Source organism: Sander vitreus, chromosome 11 (assembly GCF_031162955.1).
Source record: "Sander vitreus isolate 19-12246 chromosome 11, sanVit1, whole genome shotgun sequence".
NCBI classification, from domain to species: domain Eukaryota; kingdom Metazoa; phylum Chordata; class Actinopteri; order Perciformes; family Percidae; genus Sander; species Sander vitreus.
In genome coordinates, this window is record NC_135865.1 from 17,635,551 (window position 1) to 17,661,537 (window position 25,987).

General features: G+C 39.8%; 1 protein-coding gene across 6 annotated transcripts; it reads right to left on the reverse strand.

Annotated features, from left to right (window-relative positions):
• Window positions 1-434: 434 nt before the first annotated feature.
• tbl1x (transducin beta like 1 X-linked) lies at window positions 435-25,987 on the reverse strand. 6 transcript variants are annotated; one of them, XM_078262017.1, is made up of 17 exons: window positions 25,614-25,987; window positions 17,110-17,145; window positions 16,655-16,787; window positions 9,362-9,467; window positions 8,649-8,794; window positions 7,012-7,231; window positions 6,092-6,224; window positions 5,779-5,920; window positions 5,613-5,676; window positions 5,375-5,472; window positions 4,659-4,719; window positions 4,378-4,499; window positions 4,216-4,290; window positions 3,988-4,115; window positions 1,279-1,444; window positions 1,073-1,174; window positions 435-886 (listed from the first exon to the last, which is right to left on the reverse strand). In XM_078262017.1, exons 4-17 carry the CDS (start codon window positions 9,417-9,419, stop codon window positions 860-862), a joined length of 1,542 nt encoding a protein of 513 aa, XP_078118143.1. In that variant the 5' UTR covers window positions 9,420-9,467; window positions 16,655-16,787; window positions 17,110-17,145; window positions 25,614-25,987; the 3' UTR covers window positions 435-859. The 6 variants fall into 6 exon arrangements, with proteins under 6 accessions (XP_078118143.1, XP_078118142.1, XP_078118141.1 ...); XM_078262016.1 differs by having other exon boundaries at window positions 17,110-17,154; XM_078262015.1 differs by lacking the exon at window positions 16,655-16,787 and having other exon boundaries at window positions 25,614-25,986.

The window sequence follows — 25,987 nt, forward strand, 5'->3', positions numbered from 1 at the left end:
GTATATAAGTCTGTGTATTAATCTAATTTACATATCTTTACATTCTGAAATTTACATCCAAAAAGGGAAAACTTTTCACATCTTGACCATAAAATGACATTATCTAACCTCGAGTGAATTGGGTAGGTCATTTTAGGAGGTTAGGACTGTTTCTTGGCAGGTTTTCCTTGTGTTGACCTGATGTTAAACGTGAGCTAAGAACTGCCTTGTAGCGGCACATTCAATTTTGACTTTCAAAAGTCCATCTGTGGGGGAAAAGCAAGAAGTACTCTTGAAACAAACTATTCTCCACTGGGAAGAAGTTAAGCACCCTGTCAACAGACAATACCAGTGCTTCAGTATTGATGTTACTTTTATCACGTCCCCAGTTAGTTCATTTGGACATGACGTAACATTTGCTCAGAGGAATTCTTAAAAAAAAAAAAGAAACACAACCTCTCTTTCATAATTTGTTGCCTTTCACAGCCAAACACGTGTCTCGTTAACACGTTTCTCTTTATATAAAACTCGTCTTTGTTTCCACCCTTACAACCCAATAACAGCTGGACCAGTGGCCCGGAGGGGTCCCGGCACTTTCTCATTAGAAACCTTTTACAACACGGATGCACCCAGGGAGTTGGATTCAGTCCATTCTTGGGGATCTCTTAAACGGCTTCCATTATGTTTCCAATAGGCGTATTATAAAAAACACGTCAACAAACAGTAAGGTGCACTGAAGTCAGTTGGTATTGGCTCCTGTGAGGGGTTTTGTTTCGCTCCACCTTACAGCTCTTCTTGAGCAATGAGTGTGTGTTTGCTGCTGTCAGAAGAAGGCAATTTGCTGCACATTCCAGGATTCATCATCAAAGTCTCAAGTCAGCTATTTTCGGAGATCAAGAACACATACCTACCAGGAAAAGAATAAGGTAGCATTACTAATACATTTCAAGCAACATTCAAATTATTGTTCTCAAAGTAATAGTAATGAGTTCTTTCAGCCAATTTTATTTGTAGGCACCAAACCTAAAAAAAAAAAAAGGAGCTGCAAATAGTTTTAAATTATTACTTCATCATCACAATGGCCATGGCTTACCGAGCCGTCTGAAGCGCTGGCACCAACTTTGTCCCCCGTGCTGTTCCAGCACACCTCGAAAATACCACCAGTACCCCTGTAGCTGTGCACCAATGCTCCGGTCTAAATAAGAGTGCAAACAAATTAATGACCAACTGCATCAAGATTTAGCAATCATAACGAGTCTTCTCCTCTGCTGTTTGGAACAGTATGAATCAGATGCTTACCATGGTGTTCCATATGTGGACACACTTATCGAAGGAGCCGCTAGCCAGGTGCTTGCCGTCGGGGCTGAAGGCCACGCTGTAGACCGGTTCCTGGTGCTTGGTCAGCGTGTGAATACAAACCCCTCGCTCAACATCCCACAGGCGTACTGTAGAGTCGAAAGAGGCGCTGTGGGTGCGGAAAAGACACAGATCAAATATGAGAGACAAAATATTTGCTTGTCATTAAATTGACCAAAACAGCTTTAGTCTCTTTAGTCCCGCAAGATGCCTTTAAATAGCATTAATTATTTCGACGGATTTACGATGCAGTGAATGCACCCCAAAAGCTCATAAATGGAAACAAGGGGACCAACAACACATTGTTAGAAGCTACAGATTTTCAACATTTGTATTAGCATCAGAACATCTTGTCCTAAGCAATTTCACAATGCTAATGTCTAAAGCCGCTTTCCGACCAAGTAGTTACAGGAACGTAGGTATAGGAAAAGTCCACTTCTAAACAGATCTACTAACTACTCTCCCCCAAAACCGTTTTTTCCAATTGCATTCGCACTGGCCAAGTGGCCATAGGGACTGGTAGGAGGGGTAAGGGAGTGATGTAAGCACGCCAAGGTCTTTGTAGCGTTAAAATCAGAAAATACACCAAAAAAAGTATGAACTAAATACTAAATCTAATGTATATAGTATATTTGTCATAATTTAAACAAGTCTCCCGAAGAGAAACGGGCATCTCTCTCTCCCCCCCGCCTCTGCCTGCTGCGCTGTGGACGTGTGTGTGTGTGTGTGTGTGTGTGTGTGTGTGTGTGTGTGTGTGTGTGTGTCGGCGAGCCGCAGGACACGCTTGTGGAGTTTAACTCCGAAAAGACCGTTAACCACAGTTTCCCGTTAATCTTATGATGGACATGTGTTGTGATATTTAAACAAACGAACCGTCAACGGCGAAATAAAAGCCTCTGATTTACGAGAGCGGTCTGAGAGACCTCCAGCTCACAGCGGGGTCTCTGAGCCAGTCATGGCCGAGCGACGAGCTAGCGGCCCGGGCAGGCGCCTGCTGGCTGTCGCCTCACTTCATGGAGCTTCTCAACTCCGAAAACTTTGAAGCAAATTGTCAATTCGGCATCAATTTTTCGCAAGACTGCCTATATTCGAAATCTAAACAGTTAATGTCTCGCCTAAAACGTTGTCAGAAGTGAAATTAGTGATGAATAAGATGGCGAAAATTGTTAAACTTGTCCCGTTGTTGGTCTGTCTGTACCGGAAACGCAACCCTCGTTGACCTAGGTTCATATGCTGAAAAGGGAAAAGGGAAAAGACTGTGCCCTGAAGTAGGAGCTGAAAGAGTTACAGGAACTGTGGCCAGAGGGACTTAAAAATCCACAAATTGGTCCAGTCGGAACACGAGGGAAAAAAAGGGTTCTAGGAATTTTATGTTCTAGGAACTGCAAAAATCCCTCCAGTCGGAAAGCGGGTTAGCACACATCTTGGAAACTTGGAAATCATAAACCACTGAAAGACTACACAAAAGAGTCACACTTTGCAATTAAAATAACTAACTGTGAGCATCTGTGACACTAAAACTGAGACATTGTTGAAAACAAAAGTCTGCTTTCAATTAACACATCTTCTTCACCAAGGTATAAATAGGCACAGCTAATCACCTATGGGTGCCCTTGGCAACAAATGAAAGTGAACTCGGAAGAATATTATGGAGGGAGCAAAAACTGAAGTCAATTAAAAATGTATTGCACACGTACTGTTCAACGGTGGCATTTACTCAAGATTACAAAGTTCCTTCCAAGCAGTGGCGATAATGGCAGTTTTATTTCTAATATGAATTACAGGCAGGTGTGCTGGGTTGTCAGTAAGGGCTGTAAATTCCTGTTATTTTGGTATTTGAAGTAGAACATTTACACATGCATGCACATCTGGGTCAGGGTGTAGGGCTTTGGGCCACTGACAATAACTAGCACTGGGATTTTGTCTGGAACATGATTTCTTGTGAATGCCAGGCTATGACAAGTGTCCCCTTCCCCCACAAGCGTATATAAAGCTTGTTCTGAGCACACAAACTTCTAGCCTGACGTCGTCATACTCTGTCCAACCGAACCAGGAAAGAAAATGCCTCTGCACTCAATTGGATAGACCTACAACCAATCAGAGCAGCGGAGATAGACGTCACAGAAGCTGCAAGTCAAAGGCAGGCTTCATTCTCTTAATACATCTATGGCTTCGACAGAGCAAAGGTAGAGGCGGCAGTTTCCGTGTCGTGTGGACGGGTGTGGTAATGTGTATGCATACGTGATCGCGGTTCTCTGTTCCTCTTTTAAAATGAATGCGCCGTCAATATCTTCTATAACAGACGCAATGGTGGAATCTACACATCTCAAACGAATTCAGCCCAAGCGCTCTTTGGTGATGTGGTTGATTACGATACTGTTGATCATCTGTCCATCATCGTATAAAGCCCGCCCTGACAATTTGATTGGTCCGAACAGCTGGTTTGAGCATAGTTGCGCCACAACAGATCAAGTCCAGACCGAACTTCCCGACATCAAATGTTGTGGGCGGGGCTAAGTTTGGCTGGCATCCAGGCTAACAAACTTCGACCTTTCTTTCAAAATTGAGCAACTCAATTTACTCAAATACACAGCAATTGGGTGGTTTCCCTGTATGGTACTAAATGTGGGCTATGTGTAAGAGACTCCCCACCTGGCGAGCATAATGTTGGAGTTGGGGTTGCTGGTTCCGGGACCTGTGGGGCTCCATTTGATAGTGTAGATCTCTTTACTATGAGCCTGGAGGTCGTGGACACAGGACTCCTGCTTCATACTCCATATCTGGGTGTGAGGGGAAACAGCAACAGCAAAATGTGACTGGATACAAATCACCACTTAGGCTTGTTGTCTTTAAGCTGTAAAGACTGAGGACCAGTCTTACCTTTAAGGTCATGTCATCTGAGCAGGAGGCAAGCAGCATACCTGATGGATCCCACTTAATGGCGTTAACTTCATTCTGCAAAACACAAAACCTGTTAGCAGGACTGTGGAGGGAGTAAGCATGGTGTAAGGTCAGATGAGCAACACAGAAAGAGATGTTCACCGTGTGGCCCTGGAAGGTCTTGAGGGGCCGGTCGCTGCCAAGGCGGCATACGTGGATGCACATGTCTGTGCTGCAGGAGGCAAAGGTGGTGTTGTTCTGCCAGTCGACATCCAGTGCTGGGGCTGAGGAATAGTTGAATGCACAGGACCGCATTCATAATGGCTTAGGGCATTTATGTGCCCACAATACAACCACAACTGGGCAGGAAACATTTTGCATCCTCTTTATTATCTACAATGATAAGCTTTTATTGTTCTGGAAACATAGTGAACTCGCTTTACCTGAGTGAAAGGGGAACTGCTGCTTGGCTTCTCCTGTGTGTGCGTCCCAAATGATTGTCGTCTGGAAAATAAAATTGAACATTTGATTACAAAACACGAATGCAACATTTCTGAATGCATCATTTCTAAGAATATGCCATATTAAAAAGGTTCTTTCAAATGTACTCTAAAAGGACTACTTGGGCTTGATATAAATCCCACCAAATTTTGGGTAGGGTAAGAAAAATAAATCACTGATACAGCTAGTGTCATATTCCTTGTCCCGTTGATACACAGTTTTAATTTCAAAGAATCATCCACAAAATAGGCATATCTGCAATTAATGTCACTGTAGCACAAACAAAACCTGCAATTATTGTAAATTAACTTAAGTTATTTATAAAGTTGTATTTAATTAGATTTGGTTACATGCTACAATGATGCTATTATATAATTACTGTAGGCGTATTTAATAACATATGAAAGCTGTCTCAAATAATCGAAGGGTTCTCTCTCTGTATCTTGTGCTTATACTGTACAGAATATTTACTGATAACAGTGCAGTTTGCATTGTAGGTTATGAATAGCAGAACAATTATATGATACAGATTTACACGTTGGCTGATGACCGTAACAGTAACAGTTAATGTCAAGCCCTAGGACTGGTAAAGAAAAAACACATGAGGATATTATTATTGAAAGACACAAATCAATGCTTGTGGGCCATTATGAAATACCTTATCTACACCAGCACTGAGAATAGAGTTCCCCTTCTTGTTCCACTTGAGTGCAAATATGGGCCCTTTGTGCTGTCCCAAGGTGCTTGCCAGATTTCCTAATGGATAAGAGCCATATCCATTTCTTTAGAAATGATCCTTCAAAAAATTGTCACAGAGGTTGCATTATTCACAATAACAATGGCATAAACCTAATGACCGAGGAAACAACACCGTACTGGAATGAAGGAGGACATACCATCCTTTGTCCATATCCTGGCAAAACCATCATACGAGCCCGTTGCCAGAAGAGTCCCATCGCTCTGTTGGATGGAAAGATAACAGAACGGTTACTTAACTGTCCTCAGCTGTCCGTTCACCACATGGTGAAAGTAAAAGACGAGGATGGATGATCAGGAACCTACATTCCAGTCTAGTGAGGTGACGTCTTTGTTGCTGGGGACATCCTGGCCACCTTCTCGGATACAGTGGCGCAGCACCAGCTGGGTGGAGTTGGAGTTATTGTTCTCGTTCAGGTTCCAGATCCTGGCGGTGGAATCCCCCGAGCTGAACAGAATACCAATGCAGCAGGAGGGGGGGGTCAAAAGATTGCTGGAATCCAAGCTATTGATCTTATGAGGCCGTATGTCTTACAAAATAAAAGCCAAAGCGTGCATACAATGTATTATGACTCATCCGGCACGCATTAAGATTACTTATTCACAGACAGGGACTCACCCTGAGGCCAGCAGATCGCTGACAGGGTTCCAGGCACAGATGAACACTTCAGACTCATGGCCTCGGAGCACTGTGGCTTTACTGGCTGGTATCTCCACATCTACATCCATCTCCATGGGCTCACTGTGGTTATCTGTGAAGAGTAGGCGCACACACAGATGGACAGATACATGCACACACATTTATATACGCACCAACACACGCATGTCAACAAGCTATGAGTACTATAAATAAAATGCTGATAAATGTACCGCTAATGAATGTTTCAAGAGGTAAAAGGTATACCTTTAAATAACAGGAAGATATAAAAAACAAAAATAATGTGTTTCTGCTAGTATATGCCAGTGCTATTTTTATTTATCTCAGTCTGAAAATACTGACCCACTTGGAGTGCACACAAATATCACAGTATAATGAGAACCCAGTCACAGTAAATGTTTGAAGAATATGTGAAAGCTTTCAGATCATTTCTACCCTGTGAAAGACCTTACTCATACCCGACTCTTCCTGTTACCATCCACACCTTTGAATTAAATTCTTAGGGAATGTGCTGACACACACATTCACTTCCCTTCCCCTTGTCTAGAGCTCCACCTGATCGTGGCTCTCTTTGTTTCTCCGTGTAAAACTGTGCAGTAATTTGGACAAATCTCTTGAAGTAAAAAAAACTGATGATTTTGGTAGGTGTACTAATGAAACTACTAGGCTGCTTTCTTATGACATCACAGAGCCAAAACACAGCGCTGGAAGAGCAACTCCTGTCTGCCATGTCTTTGAAAATGTTCCACATATAGATTCATATCGTGGAGTCTGTCCCTTTCTTTTAACCCTTCTTGATAACCATTTGATCACATCATTATTTGTTGTAAGTTCCTACTTAGAGATAATTGGGACAGGCGTATTTAGAAGATTCAACCTACTCATGTTGTGAGTGCCATTTTCCTCCCCATTGACAGTGGCTTCTCCATTCTTTGGTGCGTTGGACTGGTTTCCAGAGGTTGAAGCTGCCATGGCACCGGCCGCCTGCTGCTGGGCCAATTTGTCGCGAAAGGCCTGCTGCCGCGTCTGCACCACATCTGGCATCACTGCGTCAATGAGCGACAGTGACTCGATTGGCCGACCATCAAAGACTGTACCATCCTGTCAGGTCAACAGCAGTTAATAAGACATCATGAGGCGATGTGATCTTCAATTAGTTGACTTGTCTAGACTCCCTGATATTAATCATCAGTGATGGGAATAACGGCGTTACTTTTTTTTCAGTAACGAGTAATCTAATTGATTACTCTTTCCATCTTAATAACACCATTACTTCCAAAAAATGTGGCGCGTTACTATATTTGAAGCGGTTTTTTTTTTCCATCAGACCAACTATATCTCTGAGTCTGAGCCGAGAGGCAAATACTTTTTTTTATTGTTCTTCCTTGGTTAGTGGGCAGTGCACGACGCAAGCGCATAAATGCTGACGATTGGCTGAGGTTGAGTAAAATGTCATGGTTAGCCAATCAGAGGTAGAGTTGGGCGGGCGTTCGAAAGCACGCATTGTCGGACACACAACGAACAACACAAGCGAGTCAGTCAACGAGAGAGAGAGACAGGTATGGCGTTATGAAATCAAGGAGAGGGTTAACTTTTCCTGCTACAGATTTCCCACCGTGGTCAGAAAACACAGAGACACTTTGTTTCTCTTACTATATGACTCTAGAGTCGGTACTCGCTCCAAAGCTAATCGCTGTCACTCTCTCACTTCTCCCTCGCTCGATCACTTACTCCCCACACACACACACACATATGCCGGCTCGACGCACACACCAGCGTACAAGTATAAACATCAGGCCACTTACGTTATTTGCACTACAAAGAGTGTATATATTTGTTATTTATTTTTGGTATAGTGCTTAACAAGCATCATTTAATTTTGCCCAGTTGTGGCCTGTTGAGGTGTTGTGTTATTTGTATCGATCCACTATATAAACATAATATCTACATACATGGCATTTGATTGGAGGCTAGTCTCACTTAGTCCCACAGCAACATTAAAATACTTTAGATTTGTCTACATTGTTTCTGTTAATAATGTGTTACATGTCCGTTTCATTATAATATTCAGATTTATCATAAATAATTGAACATGCACATGTATTTTAAGTTCCATTGAAGAGGGGTATGTGGAGGTGGGGTCACATTTGAGCATTTCAATATGTACTTGAAAGTAACGCAATAGTTACTTTCTGAAGTAACTAGTTACTTTCATAATTTGTAAGTGAATAACTAATTTGGTTACTTTTTGGAAGAAGCAACTAGTAATTGTAACTAATTACTTTTTAAAAGTAACTTGCCCAACACTGTTAATCAATTATAGAGGTGAAGAGTTTCCCAATTGGTAATCTTCTACAAACATTCTTCAGTGTTTCTTAAAAGTATAAGGATGACTGAAAATGTTAAAAGCATCTGCAGTTCACCAGGTGTGTTGTCCTAGAGATCAAAGTCAGTCTTCGCATCATTAAGTATTAGAAAACATCTGTGGGAGTTAGTAACAGCAGGTCCCTGCCCTCACCTCATTGATGCTGATTTCTGCCTCCACATACTGAAGCCCTTTCTGCAGGATGGAGATGAGAGCTGCAGGGGGCACTAGTGTTCCATTGATGTTAGACTGGCTGATGTGGCTCTCAATGCCAAAGGTGAATGCTGAGTGGGAGAAACCTGAAAACAAAACACCATTCACATTCATTAACGGGAGAGTGCCAAGCACAAGATGTGCACAAGCACAACAACAAATGTTCAAAGAAAGGTCTTGTCCGATCCAAACAAAGCTAACAGTAAATTAATACAAAAAACAGGGCATAACAAGTATGATGTTTGAGAGTGTAATAAGGCATGCCAATGGCAATGTTGACCTCTCAGGGCTATTAGTAGCTTGTATTCTGCCAGGTGGCTTCAGAAGCAGTATCAATACACAGTAGCTAGGATTTTAATCATTGATACAAATCCTATAAGAGTGAATAGCATGTTGGCATCTAAGGAGCAAAGCTATATTCTTTGCACCCACAAGATGTTCATATTACAGGGGCTACTGTAAATGCCCTCTTTATTTACATCCACTATAAGCTGAGGAAAAAATATCTCCATGCAAGTGACCATTTTTGATCAAATAAGAGGTGCATAGTTAGCACAACCGTACAATACTGAAGAAAAAAAAAACACCAGCAATGTGGTAGCCCAAGTAAATCCATTTATGATCAGCATTAAAACCGTATCACTGAGACAAACCTGATTCTTGGAGGTATCTGTAGACCAAGAAGTTCACTTCATCACTGGTAATACTCATCTTAGCCCAATGAAGAGGAGGAGGTATGTTGGAAGGCTGGGCTCACTCCTGAAAATATAATCAAAAATGGAAGATGGAGATTAATATTTAGGTCTGTGGTCTTGCATACGACATATTCTTAAGCCATCCTAAAAAAAATAAAAATAAAAAGATTTCTCTATCACACTTAAAAATAGTCCATCCATCGCTTTCCTTTCTCCATGACATGAAGCTGCCTTTAAGTGCAGTCAGAAAAGACAGAAACCAATAATTGTGAAATATAAAGTCTACTTGTGCTACATTGGGGGGTTAAATAACTCAACACCCCGAATCGCCAGAACACTTTTTTCTGGTCTGAACGTGCCCCGAGTACGTGCGCACTCTTGTCTTGACAATTGCACGATTTCTTCCTTTTAAAATGTCAATGCCTGGGTCATTTAAACTGTGCATCCATGTCTATTACTGAATGTAAGTATTCCCAACCTCTCTTCTCTGGCCTAATGGGAGTGTCTATATCCATTTTGCTATCACTGATAACGGAATAGTGCTTCCCATTAGTGACCTGGCCAACCATCTAGATGGAAAGAGCCCTGATAAAGCAGTAAGGATATTAAATGCCTGTCTACTGCCCATCTAGTGAATTACAGAAGAGAGAAAGAGGAGAATTATTCAGAGCAGCCAGTCTGACCTTCACTTCTGAGTTATTTTCAATAGTGGTGTTTAACAGAGCTTATGTTAACATTTCAATTGAGATTGTCTCAAAACTGAATGGAGCCAAAGAAACAGAGAGGCAATTATGTTTCCATATGTTTTTTGTCCTCAGACTGATGAAAACAACTAGAATACTGTAGAGTTCATAATTTCCCTGTGGCTTACACTTTACGTGGGCAGGGTAAATGGAGCTTGAACAACATTGCACACAATGTAAACACACACAGATGTACATATGGAAAGAAAGATAATGCTCTATAAGCAAGTTAAGATTAGGAAAATGGTTAACAAAAGAAACAAACAAACAGCAAGCTGAGAATGAGTCATGACAAACTATATAACCATGTATAACTATATAACCATGTATAACTGTATAACTATGTCCTGCTCTCTCACTGGGAGATTAAGGGACAGACATTTTGCTGAGAATACAAAGAGAAATAAAGGGGGGGTAGTGTCAGGTATGAAGACATGGCTGTCCAACTTTCATTCCAAACACTGTCCAGGCCCACTCAAGTTCCCCTTTGGTAGCATAGCAACAAGAGAGATCGAGCAAAATAGACAGAGAATGGTGTTGTCCCAATTACCAGTGGGCATACAGCCAGAGGGGTTGAACATGTTACTCAACATGAATTATTCACTTTCACCTTGGTATATTCTTTCAGATGGAGTCTGCCTTTATTGCACCACAGCAGCCATGCTAAGGGCTGGAATTATAACAACTAACTGTTAATTGTAATGTAATGTTATGTTGTAATTGTAACTGGTGCAGCCACAAAACAAAGTGTCTTTTATACAGTATGTTTTAATACAAAAGTGGTGCCATTGAAGGTGGCTTGTGGGTTTCTCTTTAGGTCAAACAAATATGTATTTCCTTCATCATAAAACATTTGCAAAGCTGATTTTAAATTTTTAATCCTGTATTGTTTACATCCATGTTTTTAGCTAGCAGTCTTCTTCTTCTTCCTTACATTTGTTGGCACACTATAGCCACCTGGAAGTCAGTGAAATAGTGTGAAACCATGTGGCGTGCATGTGCGTTCTCGTGCTTGTGCCTAAGACATAACGAGGGGCCTGCTCACAAATACAGCTAACCTTTAAGTTACACTTGGAGTAAAAAAATCATAATAATCCTGCAACAAAAAAGCAGAACAGAATCTCACAGAAATGTTACTATAAAAACAAATACTGGTTTCATCTCAATGTTTCACACACTCGCATCAACAAAGAAAACTAAATCAAAGGCAAATGCTTGATGCTTTATTGTGCCAGAAAGCACAACAACACTAAGCCTGTCTATAAAAAGGCACTGTGCCCCGATTTGACCACTGCCACTGTGTTTATCTTCAGCTTACATATATGACTAGGAGAAGCCACATCAAAGCAAGGCAGCCACTGCTACCAAGGCCACCACAGCTACATGCCAAACAACTGGAAACGTAATTAAACAGGCAGCCTGGAGGGACTCAGGTCCCATTGGTGCAGGGCAGCAGCAATAATCTCTATATCAGATGGGCCCATGATGCCACCATCCATTACACAACTCCCTGGGCATCCACGCCTCCTTTGACCAAACAATGTGCCTTCCGGGAAACCAGACAAAATGCTAACCTCTGCAACGGCTCTGAGGTTTATCCACTGAAGTGATAAGTGGAGTCAAGGCCTGAAGATATGATCCCTCTGAAAAAAGAAAGTCATCACAAAGGAAAAAAAAACAAACACTTGCTTTGCTTATAAGGCTGCTACTACAAAAATGCTGTTTAACCAGCACAGATGTAGAAGTAGGGATATATACAGCAGACACAATATTAAAAAGGAAATATACAACCACATATCCTTGATTATGATTATTGTAATATTGTCATATTACAGCTTAAAAAAGGTACAGCAGGAAACTTGATTTTGAATTATGATGTTTCTCACAGAGGTCCAGGCGCCCAGATGGTATGGTGGGCATTTCAGTAAGATGCAAATAAAAACAAGAAGGCCCTGGAAATAAGGCAGGAGACCTCCAAGCCCCACACAACAATTATTCCACATGGCTGAATTTGCTATAGCTGTAAAGGTAACTGATATGCCACTGCCATTAACACCTTCAACCCAACGAAAAAACTAAACTAACTAAAGTGTCTTAATGCTGAATGAGTATCAATATCCTGCATTTGAGGAATGAGCCCAGATTATGTGTTGCATGCACCAAATTGATTCAATCCCATCAACGGCAAAACAAGGTGTTATTCTCACTCTGTGTGTATCTGAGGCAAAGAGGGATTGCATTAATTTAACACGGCCAACAAACTGTTGAATGTTACACGTCTGCCCAGCACTGCAGCTGAAACAGTAAGATATTTGTCAATTCATACTTAATTTGGGGAAAAACTCCAACAATGGAGCCTCCGTGCTACTCTCTGCACTACATCTTGTTTACCAGCCTAGTTTGTTTACTACCCAGTTCTGGTGGGAATTGGCACAGCATACAAATAAATCCGTTTTACTCCTTTTCTTTCCCATATTTTACTCCTCTGAAGTTTTAAATTGAAAGACCAATCATCAATCAATCAAGCTTTATTTGTCATTGAAAAAATACAGTGTATTAAAACAACGAAATTCAGGGTGCCGCTCCAGATCGGTGCTTTAAGATTTCCACTCTGGAGTAGAGGTGTGAATCTTCAACGATCTCCCGACTGAATTACAATTATCATGTCAGCGATTCGATATCTCGATGCGTCAAATACATTTTTCTGTTAAAGCCATATAGGATATTTAATTCATAGCTTTTCGAGCTTCAAAAACAAAACATTCTGCAGTGCTCCAATACTAAATAAATTGGATACATAAAACTACAGCACTGAGCACATTGCACTTCCTGAATGTGCAAAACATTACAACAGAATATGTAAACAGAAAGGTTGTTAGGCATACATTAAATTGTAAACAGAAATAATCGATTATGGCTCGGCCGATTATCAATGCAGCATCGTCTATGTCCACAATTCGATGCATCGATTATTTGATTAATTTCCACACCTCTACTCTGGAGCGTGGTTTCACTTTTTTTGTGTTTTTAAGCCCCAAAAATGCCGTCACCGTCTAAACGAAAGGCACATCTGATAAAATATTTTGTCGTTTTCACCCGTGAGCGTATTCATGTAAACAGGGCCTTAGACTAGTGACAATCACACATTACTGACAACACAAGGAAATAAGCTATTGTTCTTGGTTTGACAAAACACTGTCGCAACAGATCCAATGTCTGAAACCAGAAACAAGGATGACAACATTTAAGTACAGAAATGGTAGCGATTGACAGTTTTTGAAGCATTTCTATTAACATGTCTGCATTTAGCTATAAATTCTCGACTAAGAGTTTCCTGTAGCTTTTAATTTGACAAACAGTTACATTTAAATTTGAATTAAATGAAATCTGTCTACTTACACTTCACTCTTACAATTGCAATCCAAAGCATATTTATATAGCCTGAAAAGTCAGACCCACATCAAGATGTTGGGTCCGGGAACTCACCATTGGCAGTGCTCAATCCGAGGGGCGGGATAAATGGTTGTCTTTCAAATTCCCTCTGCACGCAATAGGATAGCGCTACAACCAACCAGAGCAACGAAGAAGGTAGGGAAGCTAGTTGATAGATTAAACCTTTGCCGTATCCGGTCGGCAAAACTCCAAACACATCTTCCTTTTTTAAGAATGATTTCAGTGCCGTTCTTTGTTCTTTTCTCAAAGAAAAGCTTAACTCCAAGTCTTCCAGAGTCGCAGCCAAAGCCGATTCGAAAGACCACTGTTCCCAGCAGCAGCAGCAGCCATAAGCCCGCCCACCGAACTCTATACACAATGTGATTGGCCCGGCCAGAGTTTGGTTTTTCCAACTAGATGCCGCTAGGGTGCGTCTAGATTTATAGGCTAATATTTATAGGCTTCAAGTCACATTTTCTTTCAATTTACTAGTGTAACTACATGGATTGTGTATTTGGCTGGACGCACTGTCACTTATAAGTGCACAGCACTTCTGTGGCTGAATGTAGAAATAGTGTAAAAACTGACAGGACTGTAGCTTTTTACAAACAGCTGACGTAGACTAGATGTACTATTAACATAGGTTCAAACCATTTCTTAATAACGTGGAGCATTATCTTGTGAAAAATAAATATATTATAATGTTGACATAAAAGTAAAAGTAGTAAATATTAAAGGATCCAATTAAATGGCCCCTGAACCCAAACAGCTCTTTAACCAGTCTGTGGTTTACCACGTGGAGAAACAAATAAGATAGTGTTTACTCATTAATAGGTTTGACCAATATATGGCCATATGGTGAAGAACAGAACTTGCTTACAGGAACTAGTTTGAGAGGCGACGTAATGGAGGACAGTTGTTGATTTTTTTATAACTCAAACGTGTAAAGCAAATGTCATGATGCAAGTTCTCTGAAAAATTTGTCAATCCTTTCAAATACAATAGTATTTCTTTACAAGCCAACAAATATTCAATTGATCAGTGCTACTACAGTGTTTTGTTTGCTCTGGTGTTTGTATTTTAAATGTCATCCCAGAAGCACAAGCACAACTAATGGAAGTCTGCTCATGTGATTTTTTTGTATAACGGAGGCAACAACTGTGATCTCAACAGCTATCGACCAATGTCTAAACTTCCCTGTCTGGAAAAAAATCCTGGAATCACTGGTGAATGACCAACTCAGAGTATTTCTGTCAAAATATTCTATTTTGAGCCCTCAGCAATATGGCTCCTCCCGGCAGATGCATAGCACCATCTCTGCTGTCACATTTGTAGTAAATTATATAGTTTATGGACAAGAGGAATCATTGTGCTGCTATTTTTGTTGACCTGTCAAAAGCTTGACACTGTTGATCATCTTCTGCTCATTCAAACATTAAGCAATATTGGATTTGATTCACTTGCGGCAAAGCAAAAAAACAAAAAAAATTATATATATATATTTTTTTTTTTTGCGCCTTTTGTTTTTTTTACCAGTAACAAAAGGTGTTTCACAAGGATCACTTCTAAGCCCTGCCCCGTTTACAATTTATATTGTGTCTCATTTAACTGATTGGAATGTTCGTCTTTACGCGGACGATTGTATTTTGTATTGCATTTCTACCTCTCCACAGCTGGCTGTTGAGAAATTATAATTAATTTATCTTAAACTTGTTTTAAATGCAAACAAAACAAAGTGCATGCTCTTCTCTAGAGCAAGAGGCATTGATTTGAGCAGTTTATACCTATCCACTTTGAATGGTGATACCAATGCAAAAGTAACAGAGTATAAATATCTTGGAATATGGCTTGATGAATTTACATTCAAACATATTCAAAAATTCATTACTAAACAGACAAAAAAAATGGCTTCTTTTATAAAAACAGATCCAGCTTCCCCTTGCACTGCAGGAAACACAGTCGAGGCAGTCTATTTGTCAGTCCTGGATTTTGCTGCTACCACTCAAATCCTTTTGTCACTCTGCCGTCAGATTCATTACACGAGACCCCTATGACACTAACCACTGTAATCTGTATAACAAAGTTGGTTGGACCTCTCCGGCACAATTCTCTTGGACTGTCACCACCATATAAAGCACCTATGATGAACTGGATCACAGGACCTTACCAAACTCGCTCTACAAACTGCCTTATGCTTTAAGTCCCACATGTTAACTCTGAGTTTGGTAAATCTGCTATAGTTTCTATGCACCAAAAGCATGGAACCACCTTTAATGTTCACTTAAGCTGAACACTCTTACTACCTCTGAACATTTTAAGACTGTTATTTCAAATCACGTTACTTCTGTGTGCAATTATTTTCATTGATTGTTATTCATTTGTTTTGTGTTTTATGTGTCTTCTATCTCAGCATCATTGAAAATGAGGGAGACCTCAATGATTTCTGAGATTTTAAATAAAGGTCATAATAAAAGGATTACATCACAGCACTTTGAGACTGTGTAAATTCAGCTTTGATATCATTTGGAGTTAAAAGAAAGATGTGTGGTAGATGTTTAAGGTTAGAACATAAGATCCATTCATATTTTGTTGACAGCAATATCTGAGAATGAATGTGGATTTTCAGAGAGAAGAATGACCATGAATTATCATTCACTGTAAACCAGCTTGGAGACCCGCTCAATTCTAAGGCTTTTTCTTCGTAGCTAATATACAATAAAAGAGCCAATTGCAGATTTAACCCGATAAGTCTTAAAATAGATCCCAACAAAGACACAACACTGATATTCTTTATATACATTTAAAAAAGAAATTAATGTATGGCTGTTAGCCAATTTAAACACTACTTGTTAGATTTCAGCTACCCTGGTTAAAACAAACACACCAGTGCAAATAATTACTTGAACAGCACTCTGAATAGAGCTTATCATTTAAAATCATTCATTCATAGCTGAAACCAAATAAAATCGCTTTCATAAACATTTGAATTCAAAAACTGGTGCAATGAGAGCTACACAACTAGCTGTCTCCTACACGTGAAGGTTTTCGAATAGAATGATGTTGAAAACCAGCATACCGGGGACCCCATTTTCTCCTGAACAGTCACCTCCTAACAGATGTGCAAACAAGACCTGGAAACAGCAGCCATTTTCTCTTGAACTGCTCTGCTGAGTAAAACCCGCCTTTGAAGCTTCTGGTTGGGCTGCAGTCTTGAGGGGGGAGGGGAGTGAGAGAGATAGAGTGGGGGAGGGGAATCAGAGAGGGGGGATGGTGGAATGGGAGTTGGGTGATAAATAATGATCCCCACACAGGTAATCACAACAACCATTTGAACATTTTTCTTTGCCTCTCTCAATGAGTCACTTAGCGACAGCTAATGTAGGTCGGCAAACGGTGGGGGATGGAAGCCTTCAGTCTCCAGGGGAAACACTTCTCCCACGCCATGAGAGACAGTTTTTCATTCAATCCAAAGACTGCCCACTGATTAGCACTCCTTTAAGTAAAAGGGAAAGAAGTAATTTGTGAAATTACCTGCTGATGTGATCAGATGGAATGAAAACCTCCAGACTGTTGGCTCTCCATGCGCACGCGCACGCACACACACACACACACGGGCAGCTTGATTATGGAACAAAATCATAATCACAATTATATTGGTCAATATTGAAATCACGATTATTTATCACAATTAGTCATTGACTTTTGCAAAGACGATGCATTTCTTAAACTTCTAAAAAATAGTTTAACAAATTAACAGTGAAAACACCTTGAACTCTGAAATTTCCCTTAATACGTTTCCCATTTGAATGTTTTTTTTTTTAATCATTCAGAACAATACAAAATGAGTTTACTTGCAAAAATGTGCAAAATAATAGTTTTTCGATTACATTGTTTTTGTGATCGTTAGGAGCCAAAATCGAAATTGCTATCAAAATTTGATTCATTGCAAAGCCTTAACACACGCACAGGGTTGGCCACCTTGGAAGCAGTAGGCCTTATCTACTGTATCTTTCAGCAGTTTACAATGAAAAAGGTCATCAGGGTGAGTAGTGCCCTATTACAGCCACTGATACTGCAAACATGCACCAATGCTATGATCCTCAGAATTACAAATCTTTGATATACGCCCCGAGAGAAAAATACACACCTAACACTCATATTGCTGCAAATCTCTTTCAGTAAGAAAGTGTATTTCTTTCCCAGGGGAATGAATGGGGATGGTGACAGACAACAAGCATCACTGAAAGGATTCATCATGATGGCTTCTATTCGGGAGTGTCAGGACCTAAGATCGACCCTCATGCTGAAGCCATTAGCATCAAATAAAAATGACAACTCCCACTTGCCTATTGGTGTCATTTAGTATTCTCTGTAGAAACAAGGATATCAGCAGTCTAACTGTTCAAAGAGGAGAACTCCTGGGTTGTTTTTCCTATTGATGTGGACAATACATTGATAGTATTTCATCCTGTATCTGTATCAACATGCCATACCAACGCAGATCCTTGCAATTATTGAACTAGGGCTGCAGCTATCGATTATTTTAGTAATCGAGTATTCTACCAATTATTCCATCGATTAATCGGTTAAGAAATACTTAGTAAGAAATACTTAGTAAACAGCAATAGTAAATATTTATTATTGCTGTGTACTAAAAAAAAAAAGGAAACCTGTCTTTTGTATATATACAAAAGACATTTTTTATTGCCAAGTACATTTTTAGTGGCCCAAATGTTAATATTTTTCACCCCCTTCTTGCCTCTGGCTCTTTGCACTGGATAGGCAAAAGAGCTAAGCCCAGGTAAATTTGACTGTACAAAGCTTACAGCAGGGCTATTCAACTACACTGTTCTGGGGGACACATTTTAAGAAGGCTAATACTGAGTGAGGAGAAAGAATAAAGAATGCAGACATCACCGGCATGACGACGTCATTCACGTGCATATAAAATGGCCATGCTGGGGGAGCTGGTTTGTCTCCGGCAGCAGCTAAGTTTCCAAAGATTAGTAGCAAACTAATAAACAGTTACTACAAACTCTCGTTTTAGCTTGTTGGTAAAACATCGCTATTTGCAGAGTAGCATGCTGTAGGCTAGTTGTGTAAAACAGCGCGGTGGACGAGAGCAGCAGACGTTAGCTACCTTGTGTCGCTCCGTGGAATGGATGAGTAGAGACAGTGAGACGTACAACCTTAATTACATTGATTTAACGAAGCTTCGAGGCAAAGAATTTTGCTTCGAGGATTTTGTGTATTATTCGAGTTATTCGAGGAATCGTTTCAGCCCTGTATTTAACTCAGTGTTAGTTTTGGTCTGGACACCAGGTCTTATGCAACAAGTCTCATGTTATTAATATAATTTACATATACATCATCTCATATTATTAAGTCTTTAATATGCCAGCCTTGGTTAAAAGATATAGCACGGGGTAGGAAAAAAAAAAAAAATCTGATTATTGACCAGTTAAAAGACAGCTTTTACAGTAACCGTGTTATTAAAGAGCATAAAAACACTTTGATTTTGTGGTTTCTCAAAATAACCTTGTTTCATATGTGCATGTAAGCACAGAAGGAACCAGTCGCTGTAGGGCATTCATGTGTATATGGCTGTGTGGGGGCGGATGGCAAGTAAATACGTTGTGCGGAGATTGTGGGATGCCGAAAAACTTGTTGATGCTCAGTGCAGGACACATACCAACATAATAAAATCTCTTTTCTAATGCGCTTTAGAAGAATATATCAGAAAAACTGGCTTCATAGACATTCTTCATGTCATTTGTCACTACACAATAAAAAAAAAAAACCTTCATTCAACACAATGCTCTTGCATTCAGATAAGAATTTGCACACAAATGTTTTTTTGCTCAATTTTAACCTTTTAAGGACGCTGAACGAACAAGTGAACACGATCACTTTTATATAAATAAAATTCATTGTACAACACTGACAAGTTTGTAGAATGAGTTGGCTTCAAATCTAGGCCAGTGCATGTATTGTACTTTTATGTTGCATGAGCCACAAGTTCCTGTGTATTGCATCTGAAATCTAGAGTAAATGATCTGTATTAAAAACAACAAACTGTAAAATGGAGAGAAGCTTTGGCAGTCTTCTGGCCGTGTTGATATATATCGTAGATGCAACTGTTGTCTCCACCGCTGGCAGGAACTGAAACTATCTGAATCTTTATAGGAACGGACAGTATGTCTTAACAAGCTTTTACGTAAGCCCAGTTTCACTAAGAGAAAAGAAACCTAAAGACTGTATTTTGTAGAGTGAATGTTTAAACTACATTCATTCAATATAAGAAGGAAGTGCCCTTGAGATTGTAATAGTCAACACAGAGGACTCAGCCAGCCAATTCTTTTTTTCAGCAAGATGAGGATTGAACAGATGAGCTGTAAACACAGAGACACTACAGTGTGGGCAATACAAGTGTTGCTATGGTGACCAGAAGATCTTGCTTCTCTGTCAACAGCTGCTCATGCCACCCTAAATACCCCCCACTCTCTGAGCTTTCCTTCCATCAGGGTCAAACAAACAAGGCAGACAACTGATCTTCATTCTAAACTTTCCCTTGACCGTTTCTTTTCCTAGCATTTACACTGTTCGACATGGCACTAATACACAGATTTCCCTTGGTGGTTGTGGTTGTGTGTGTGTGTGTGTGTGTGTGTGTGTGTGTGTGTGTGTGTGTGTGTGTGTGTGTGTTCTACACGATGTTTATCCTGATAAGCAACTGATGGCACATACGGAATAAATGTTTAGAAATGTTTTCAATTTCAGCGATAAAGCAAAAAAAATATCAGACAGAGTGCTTGCAGTGCACGTTCACATAGCCCGTTTCCACACATCTTTAATATTTATAGCCCATTTTTTCTACGTGCAACAACAACTTTGGTCCGTGTTGCAAACGCACCTCCCTGGTTTCCCCTCAGTCCGTGTCTTGTGCTCTCATTGGCTGTAGCTTCCCGACAGCTCCAGATATTTAGTCTGCTGTTGGCAAGCGGAAAATCAGGGCTAAATTCCTGTAATTGGCACTTGCCATAAGGTTGTTACTTTAGAAACTGAAACACTACACATTTATCTGTTAGATCATGATAAATTCAGTCGGTCTATTTTCTTTATGTTTGTGTTATTTAAACTATGTTAATTGTTATCGTTTTTATTTACATGTGTATTACAATGAGTAGTCTGAATGAAAATGTCTGTATGGTCACTATGTAAACTGTGAGGACCCTAGAAAGAATAGGCTAGTTGTTGCGATGCAAAAGCTAACGAGGATCTTAATAAACAAACAAATGTTTAATCTGTATGGGTATTTGGATCATAAAAATACAAAGTTATAGACAACAATCGCTGATTTAACAAAAAATGAAGTACATATCTAGTATTTCATAAAGACACTAGGCCAAAAACAAGTCTTGTTGGGAGGCAATAAATGCACCATTAAGCTCTGTAATAAAAACTGATTGTGACTGACTGTGTAATATTTCACAGGGCAAAGGTAAAAAAGATAACGTAAATACGATTTAATGAAAATGATTAATCAACTAGCCTATTTGTGTAATTATACACAACTGTAAGTGTAGAGCAATAGCCCTGTCTTTATAGTACCTTGATTAGATGCATGTACAGATTTGCCCAAAGATTAGGCTTTAGGTCTTTTCTTACACGCAGACTACTGGTAGTAGGGCCAGATTGTGGTATGACGTGGAGTTTCAAACTACAAGTAGGAAATGACAAACAATGCAGCAGCAAACATGAAACTTTCACTGACATCCTACAGATGGTCGTTTCATTTTCAATAGCAGTGTGCTCGAAGCCGATAACCTACGAGTACATTTAGAACAGAGCACATGCATGTGTGGGACTCCCATTTAATGTCGGTTTAGTAACCGCTCATTGGTTTACAACATGCTAAAATGGTCTAATTCAAACACAGATAATTAAGGTTTGGGGTATGCCAGAAAAGAACTGGTTCGTACGACCATGTTAGAAAGCAAAACTTTTCATAGCTGTTCCAAGCGACCACACTAGAATGCAACATGAAAGGTCGGCCATAATAGAAAGAGGTGAGCAGTTTAAATATGGGGATAATGCACAATAGCGCACAGTTTCAGACAGCCCCTTGAATTTGGTCATAAGAGAGTTGTGACTATGATATATAACGAAATATTGTACTGAGCCACATTTTACAGTTGAAAAATAAACCTATCAGGGCTCTCTAGTGCACAACCAATGTCACAGCTCAGACATATCTCTGGTCTTTCTCTACTAAATGTTCTGAAAATTACTATAGCATTGTCTCAATATAAATCTTACAATATTTACAGAAGTAGTAAAGTATCATGGCAAGAAATTAAATATCTGTCATACTGAGGTGCTATGTGGAAAAGTATGTCCCATTCATTTTTTCCATAGACAATGTTAGGTGGCCAACAGCACTTTGATGGCTTGTAAGGGCATGGAACTCTCCTGATTGAATCATCCGTACAAAATTATACAAATTCATGTTACGGTAAACATTTTCAGATGTGGTTTTGTTTTTACAGTACATACTCCTCCCATTTACTTCACTGCTACACAATACACAATGTATCCGACAAGATAAGTACGTGGCTGAATCAGGCACAAAACAATGTTCTCTTTAGTAAAGAAGTCTCTCACTCTGGCATGCATGTGCTTGCACAACTTCCTTAACAGTCATCCGCCAGCAGTAATAGTGCTCCAAACACCTTCCTTCTGAAAAATGACGTGCCTACTTCAGAGGCACACTAGAATGATGGAAACATAGTAACAGACTGACCTGGCAACAACAAAAAAATGTTTGTGACTATTGACTAAGCATGTGTGCTAAAAAGTGAACATGCTCCATTAACAAAAAAATGCAGTCTTTAAAGAAGGAAACTGAATCATTCTTCAGACAAAATGGAAATAAACTGATTAGCTGCTAGACACAGACAGTTGGACACACCCTTAAAGGCATGTTGCTTCCTCCTACTTATTATAAATTTGAATACACACAAGGACAGAGTCGAGGCACAACAGACACATGTTCACACAACTATAAACAGCCCTAGATCCAAAACTAGCCATAACTTGTATGGTCGTTATTTCAGAGTATCAACTAGTCTGCCAGTTGGCTGGTAGCCCATGCACACTGTATAACTCTTTTGGAAGGAGAGAATGGCTCACCTCGCCCCATGGCCTGTATCATAAATGAATACTGCTACAGAACTATTTGGACAGCCTGATACAGAGCTTTGCAGCGCCACAAGGTTGACGTGGGCTTTCTCTGGGACTTCCTTGCCCTACTTATGAGCAGGAGATCATTTCTGTTTTGAACAGTTACACACAATGTACTTTCGATTCACAGTTGTCTCTTCTGTGCCTCAATTTACCAAGTTCATAGTAATTACATTTAAATGACGTATCAAAAATCTATGAGGACTGACTACAAGCCATTAGATTAATGAATTTTGATTCTTCACATATGGTACGCCATCCACTTTTGTCTGACCACATACAGTACAGTATAGCACTGAAACCAATAAGTTTCAACTCAAATCCTGACACTGAACAAAAGGCAGATAGACAATAAATGTATGCCCTCTGAGGACTATGTACAAAGGTAACTGTGTCTGTCTTCTAAACACCAAATTAAAAGAAAGACAATAAAAGCCGCTTAAACAAAATGTTTACTGGGAATGATTTAATGATGATTCATTGAGAAAAAGTAATGACTTTAGGCACTGACAATAACATATTCAGGGATCAATACAAGGAAATGTGGTATGTAAAGTGGTCTAAAATATGCCATTAAGACATAATAAAACTCCTATTGTTCTTTAAATAGGTGGCACTAAATCTGTTTTTGTAACCACTGCAATTAGGGTTGACTGCAAGTCCAGACTCTGGTACCAAAACTGGTAGGGCAAGGCAATATGGTTGAAATCAATATCAAAATGTTAACAAAAAAATTGCGACTGAAAAAGAAATGAGAATATAGGCTAAGCTAATAATCAGATGAAATCATCAAAGTTGTGTTCAATGCACTGCGTGCCACTTTTACGCACCACATCAGACAAAACTGTTCAAACGTACACAACAAAAACTTGAGCAACTCATTTTGTTCCCTCAGATCTACAGTTTGCTTAGAGCCGTGCATTTGTACAGATTTTATAAAATGATAACATTACATGATAGGCCAGTCACTCTTTACCTATATGTATAATCAAAAGTCCACTTACAACATTTTCGAAAGATTTAACCAAAAATGCTAATTATACAGTGTGAAAGTGCAACAGGACAATCCTTGTACTCCATGGGGGTCTCTGATCTATAGAATGCCCTCTGGTCTCAGTAAACTATGCTATCTCTTTGTTGAGGCAAAATGGAGTAAACTCCTGAACTGTGCTGAACGAATAATGACAACAAACCGTCTGGGAATAAGTGAAAGCCTTTTGGATTTCACCAAAAGATGGATAAAGGTAAGGCTGTTTGCGAACTGCCTTACAGTAACATTACCAAGAGAACAAATCTGAAGTCATCTGTTAGGTTACGACATCAACAACATAACAAAACATCAATTTGACAATGAATTTGCGGATGAGATTATGTGGGATGAGCTCAAATTTATTGGAACAATTTACGTGTTTTAGCTTAACCTTGATATTTGTAAAACTATTACATAATAATATTGTCCCGTGCTGTTACAATCCCAGAGAAAAAGACTAAAAACTTGATTTTTTGCAGAGCCCATAAGCACAGGTGTTTTTATATATATATATATATATATATATATATATATATATATATATATATATATATATATATATATATATCCAATGATCACAACAGTTGTGGTATCTCTGAGGTGATGGCATTAATGAAGAATGGTGTCATCCAGATTTATGAATGGCTTTTTATAAAAAAAAAAAAAAAAAAAGGTGGCAACCAAAATGGCAAACCAAGTCCAGTCAGTGTCTTCTCATCAAAGAGGTTCTCTCCATTGCAACTTCTTTGTTAAAATGCCTTCTTCTGATTTCAGTAGCCAAACAACATTGACTGATATTGTGAACATACAACAGCCACTAGGTCAAGAAGAAAATGGGGGCATAACTTTGGCATTAATTATATGGGCCATTGAAGTAGAATCAGGTTAAGGCCACATTCAAACAACAGTGTGCTTTAGCAGTTATTTTCATTTGAATCCTTCTCATGTCTTGCTTTGATGGAGATAATAAACTCTTTGATGCTCAGAGGATAGATGAGACACAACTGTGTCTGTACATGCTGCATCCCATTATTCCAAGAACTACAGAACAGCCAGGGCTACTAACTGGAAAATAAGAAGAATGTATCGTCACTAGACTGTTTTTTTAAGTGTTCTGTTAACTTGTGAAATCCCCATGTCCTCAAGCTTCACAATTAGCAGGGTTTCTTTTGATAAATTGGCGCCTCTGTTGTGCTTTAAAGCAGCTACAGCTGACAGTCAGGGGACAGCTTAACATTGTAGTTATACAGTAACATGAACTGTCCTTTGAAAACTGGCAGCGTCTAGTACAGTTAAATGTGTTCACACCACTCATGCGCTCCCAAAGTCTGCATGGCAATATAAATATGTAGTATTCATATGTGAGCTTGAACAAAATGACTCAATCTGCACTAGTGCAACTTAATGTGGTCACTTAGAGGTAGATATCCTAATAATCCACCAAAATGGGACAACAGTCAACCTCTAAAACTTATTCCGCTTCCAAGGTTTAACACGAGTGTGAAAAAATAAACAGTCTCAGAAAAGTAGGTTGTTTGGATAACCGAAAGAGAAAAAAACTAAAAGACACAAGCAAGAATTTCAACACACGTGTGGAGTCAAAGGGTGACTAAGCTATGTGCCGGGCAGGCTCCTAATCAACGCCATAATCACACATTTCTGAATGGCATTAACGTTTTCGCGTATAACCAACACACAAACACATAACGTTAATCAGCCCGAATGCACTGCAGCCCAAACCATGCCACTTCAACTGGCTTACCTTTTATTGTGAGAGTGAACTCGTGGTGTCCGCCGCCACCTCTTCCACAAGGAGAACCTCCAACTTCAGCAAGCTAGCAACGACTTTCCTCCCATTTTGCTTATCGTCATATTTCAAGTTCCGACCGCTGCCGTATGACTCACTGTGGACTAATTTGGCGTGCAAACAAAGCAGTAATCGCTCAGACACACTCACAACTGGCGCTTAAGTTGCAATATACCCGAGTTTCTCTGGCTGAGGCTGCAGGCTAGTTACTCTGTGGAGTTTCACCGTTTACTGAGATCAGGAACGTAAAGAGACAGCAGCAGCAGGCGCTGATCGGCAGCGGGAGAGAGACGTAGACAGAATAGAGAGAGAGAGGGGTGGTGGGGGGT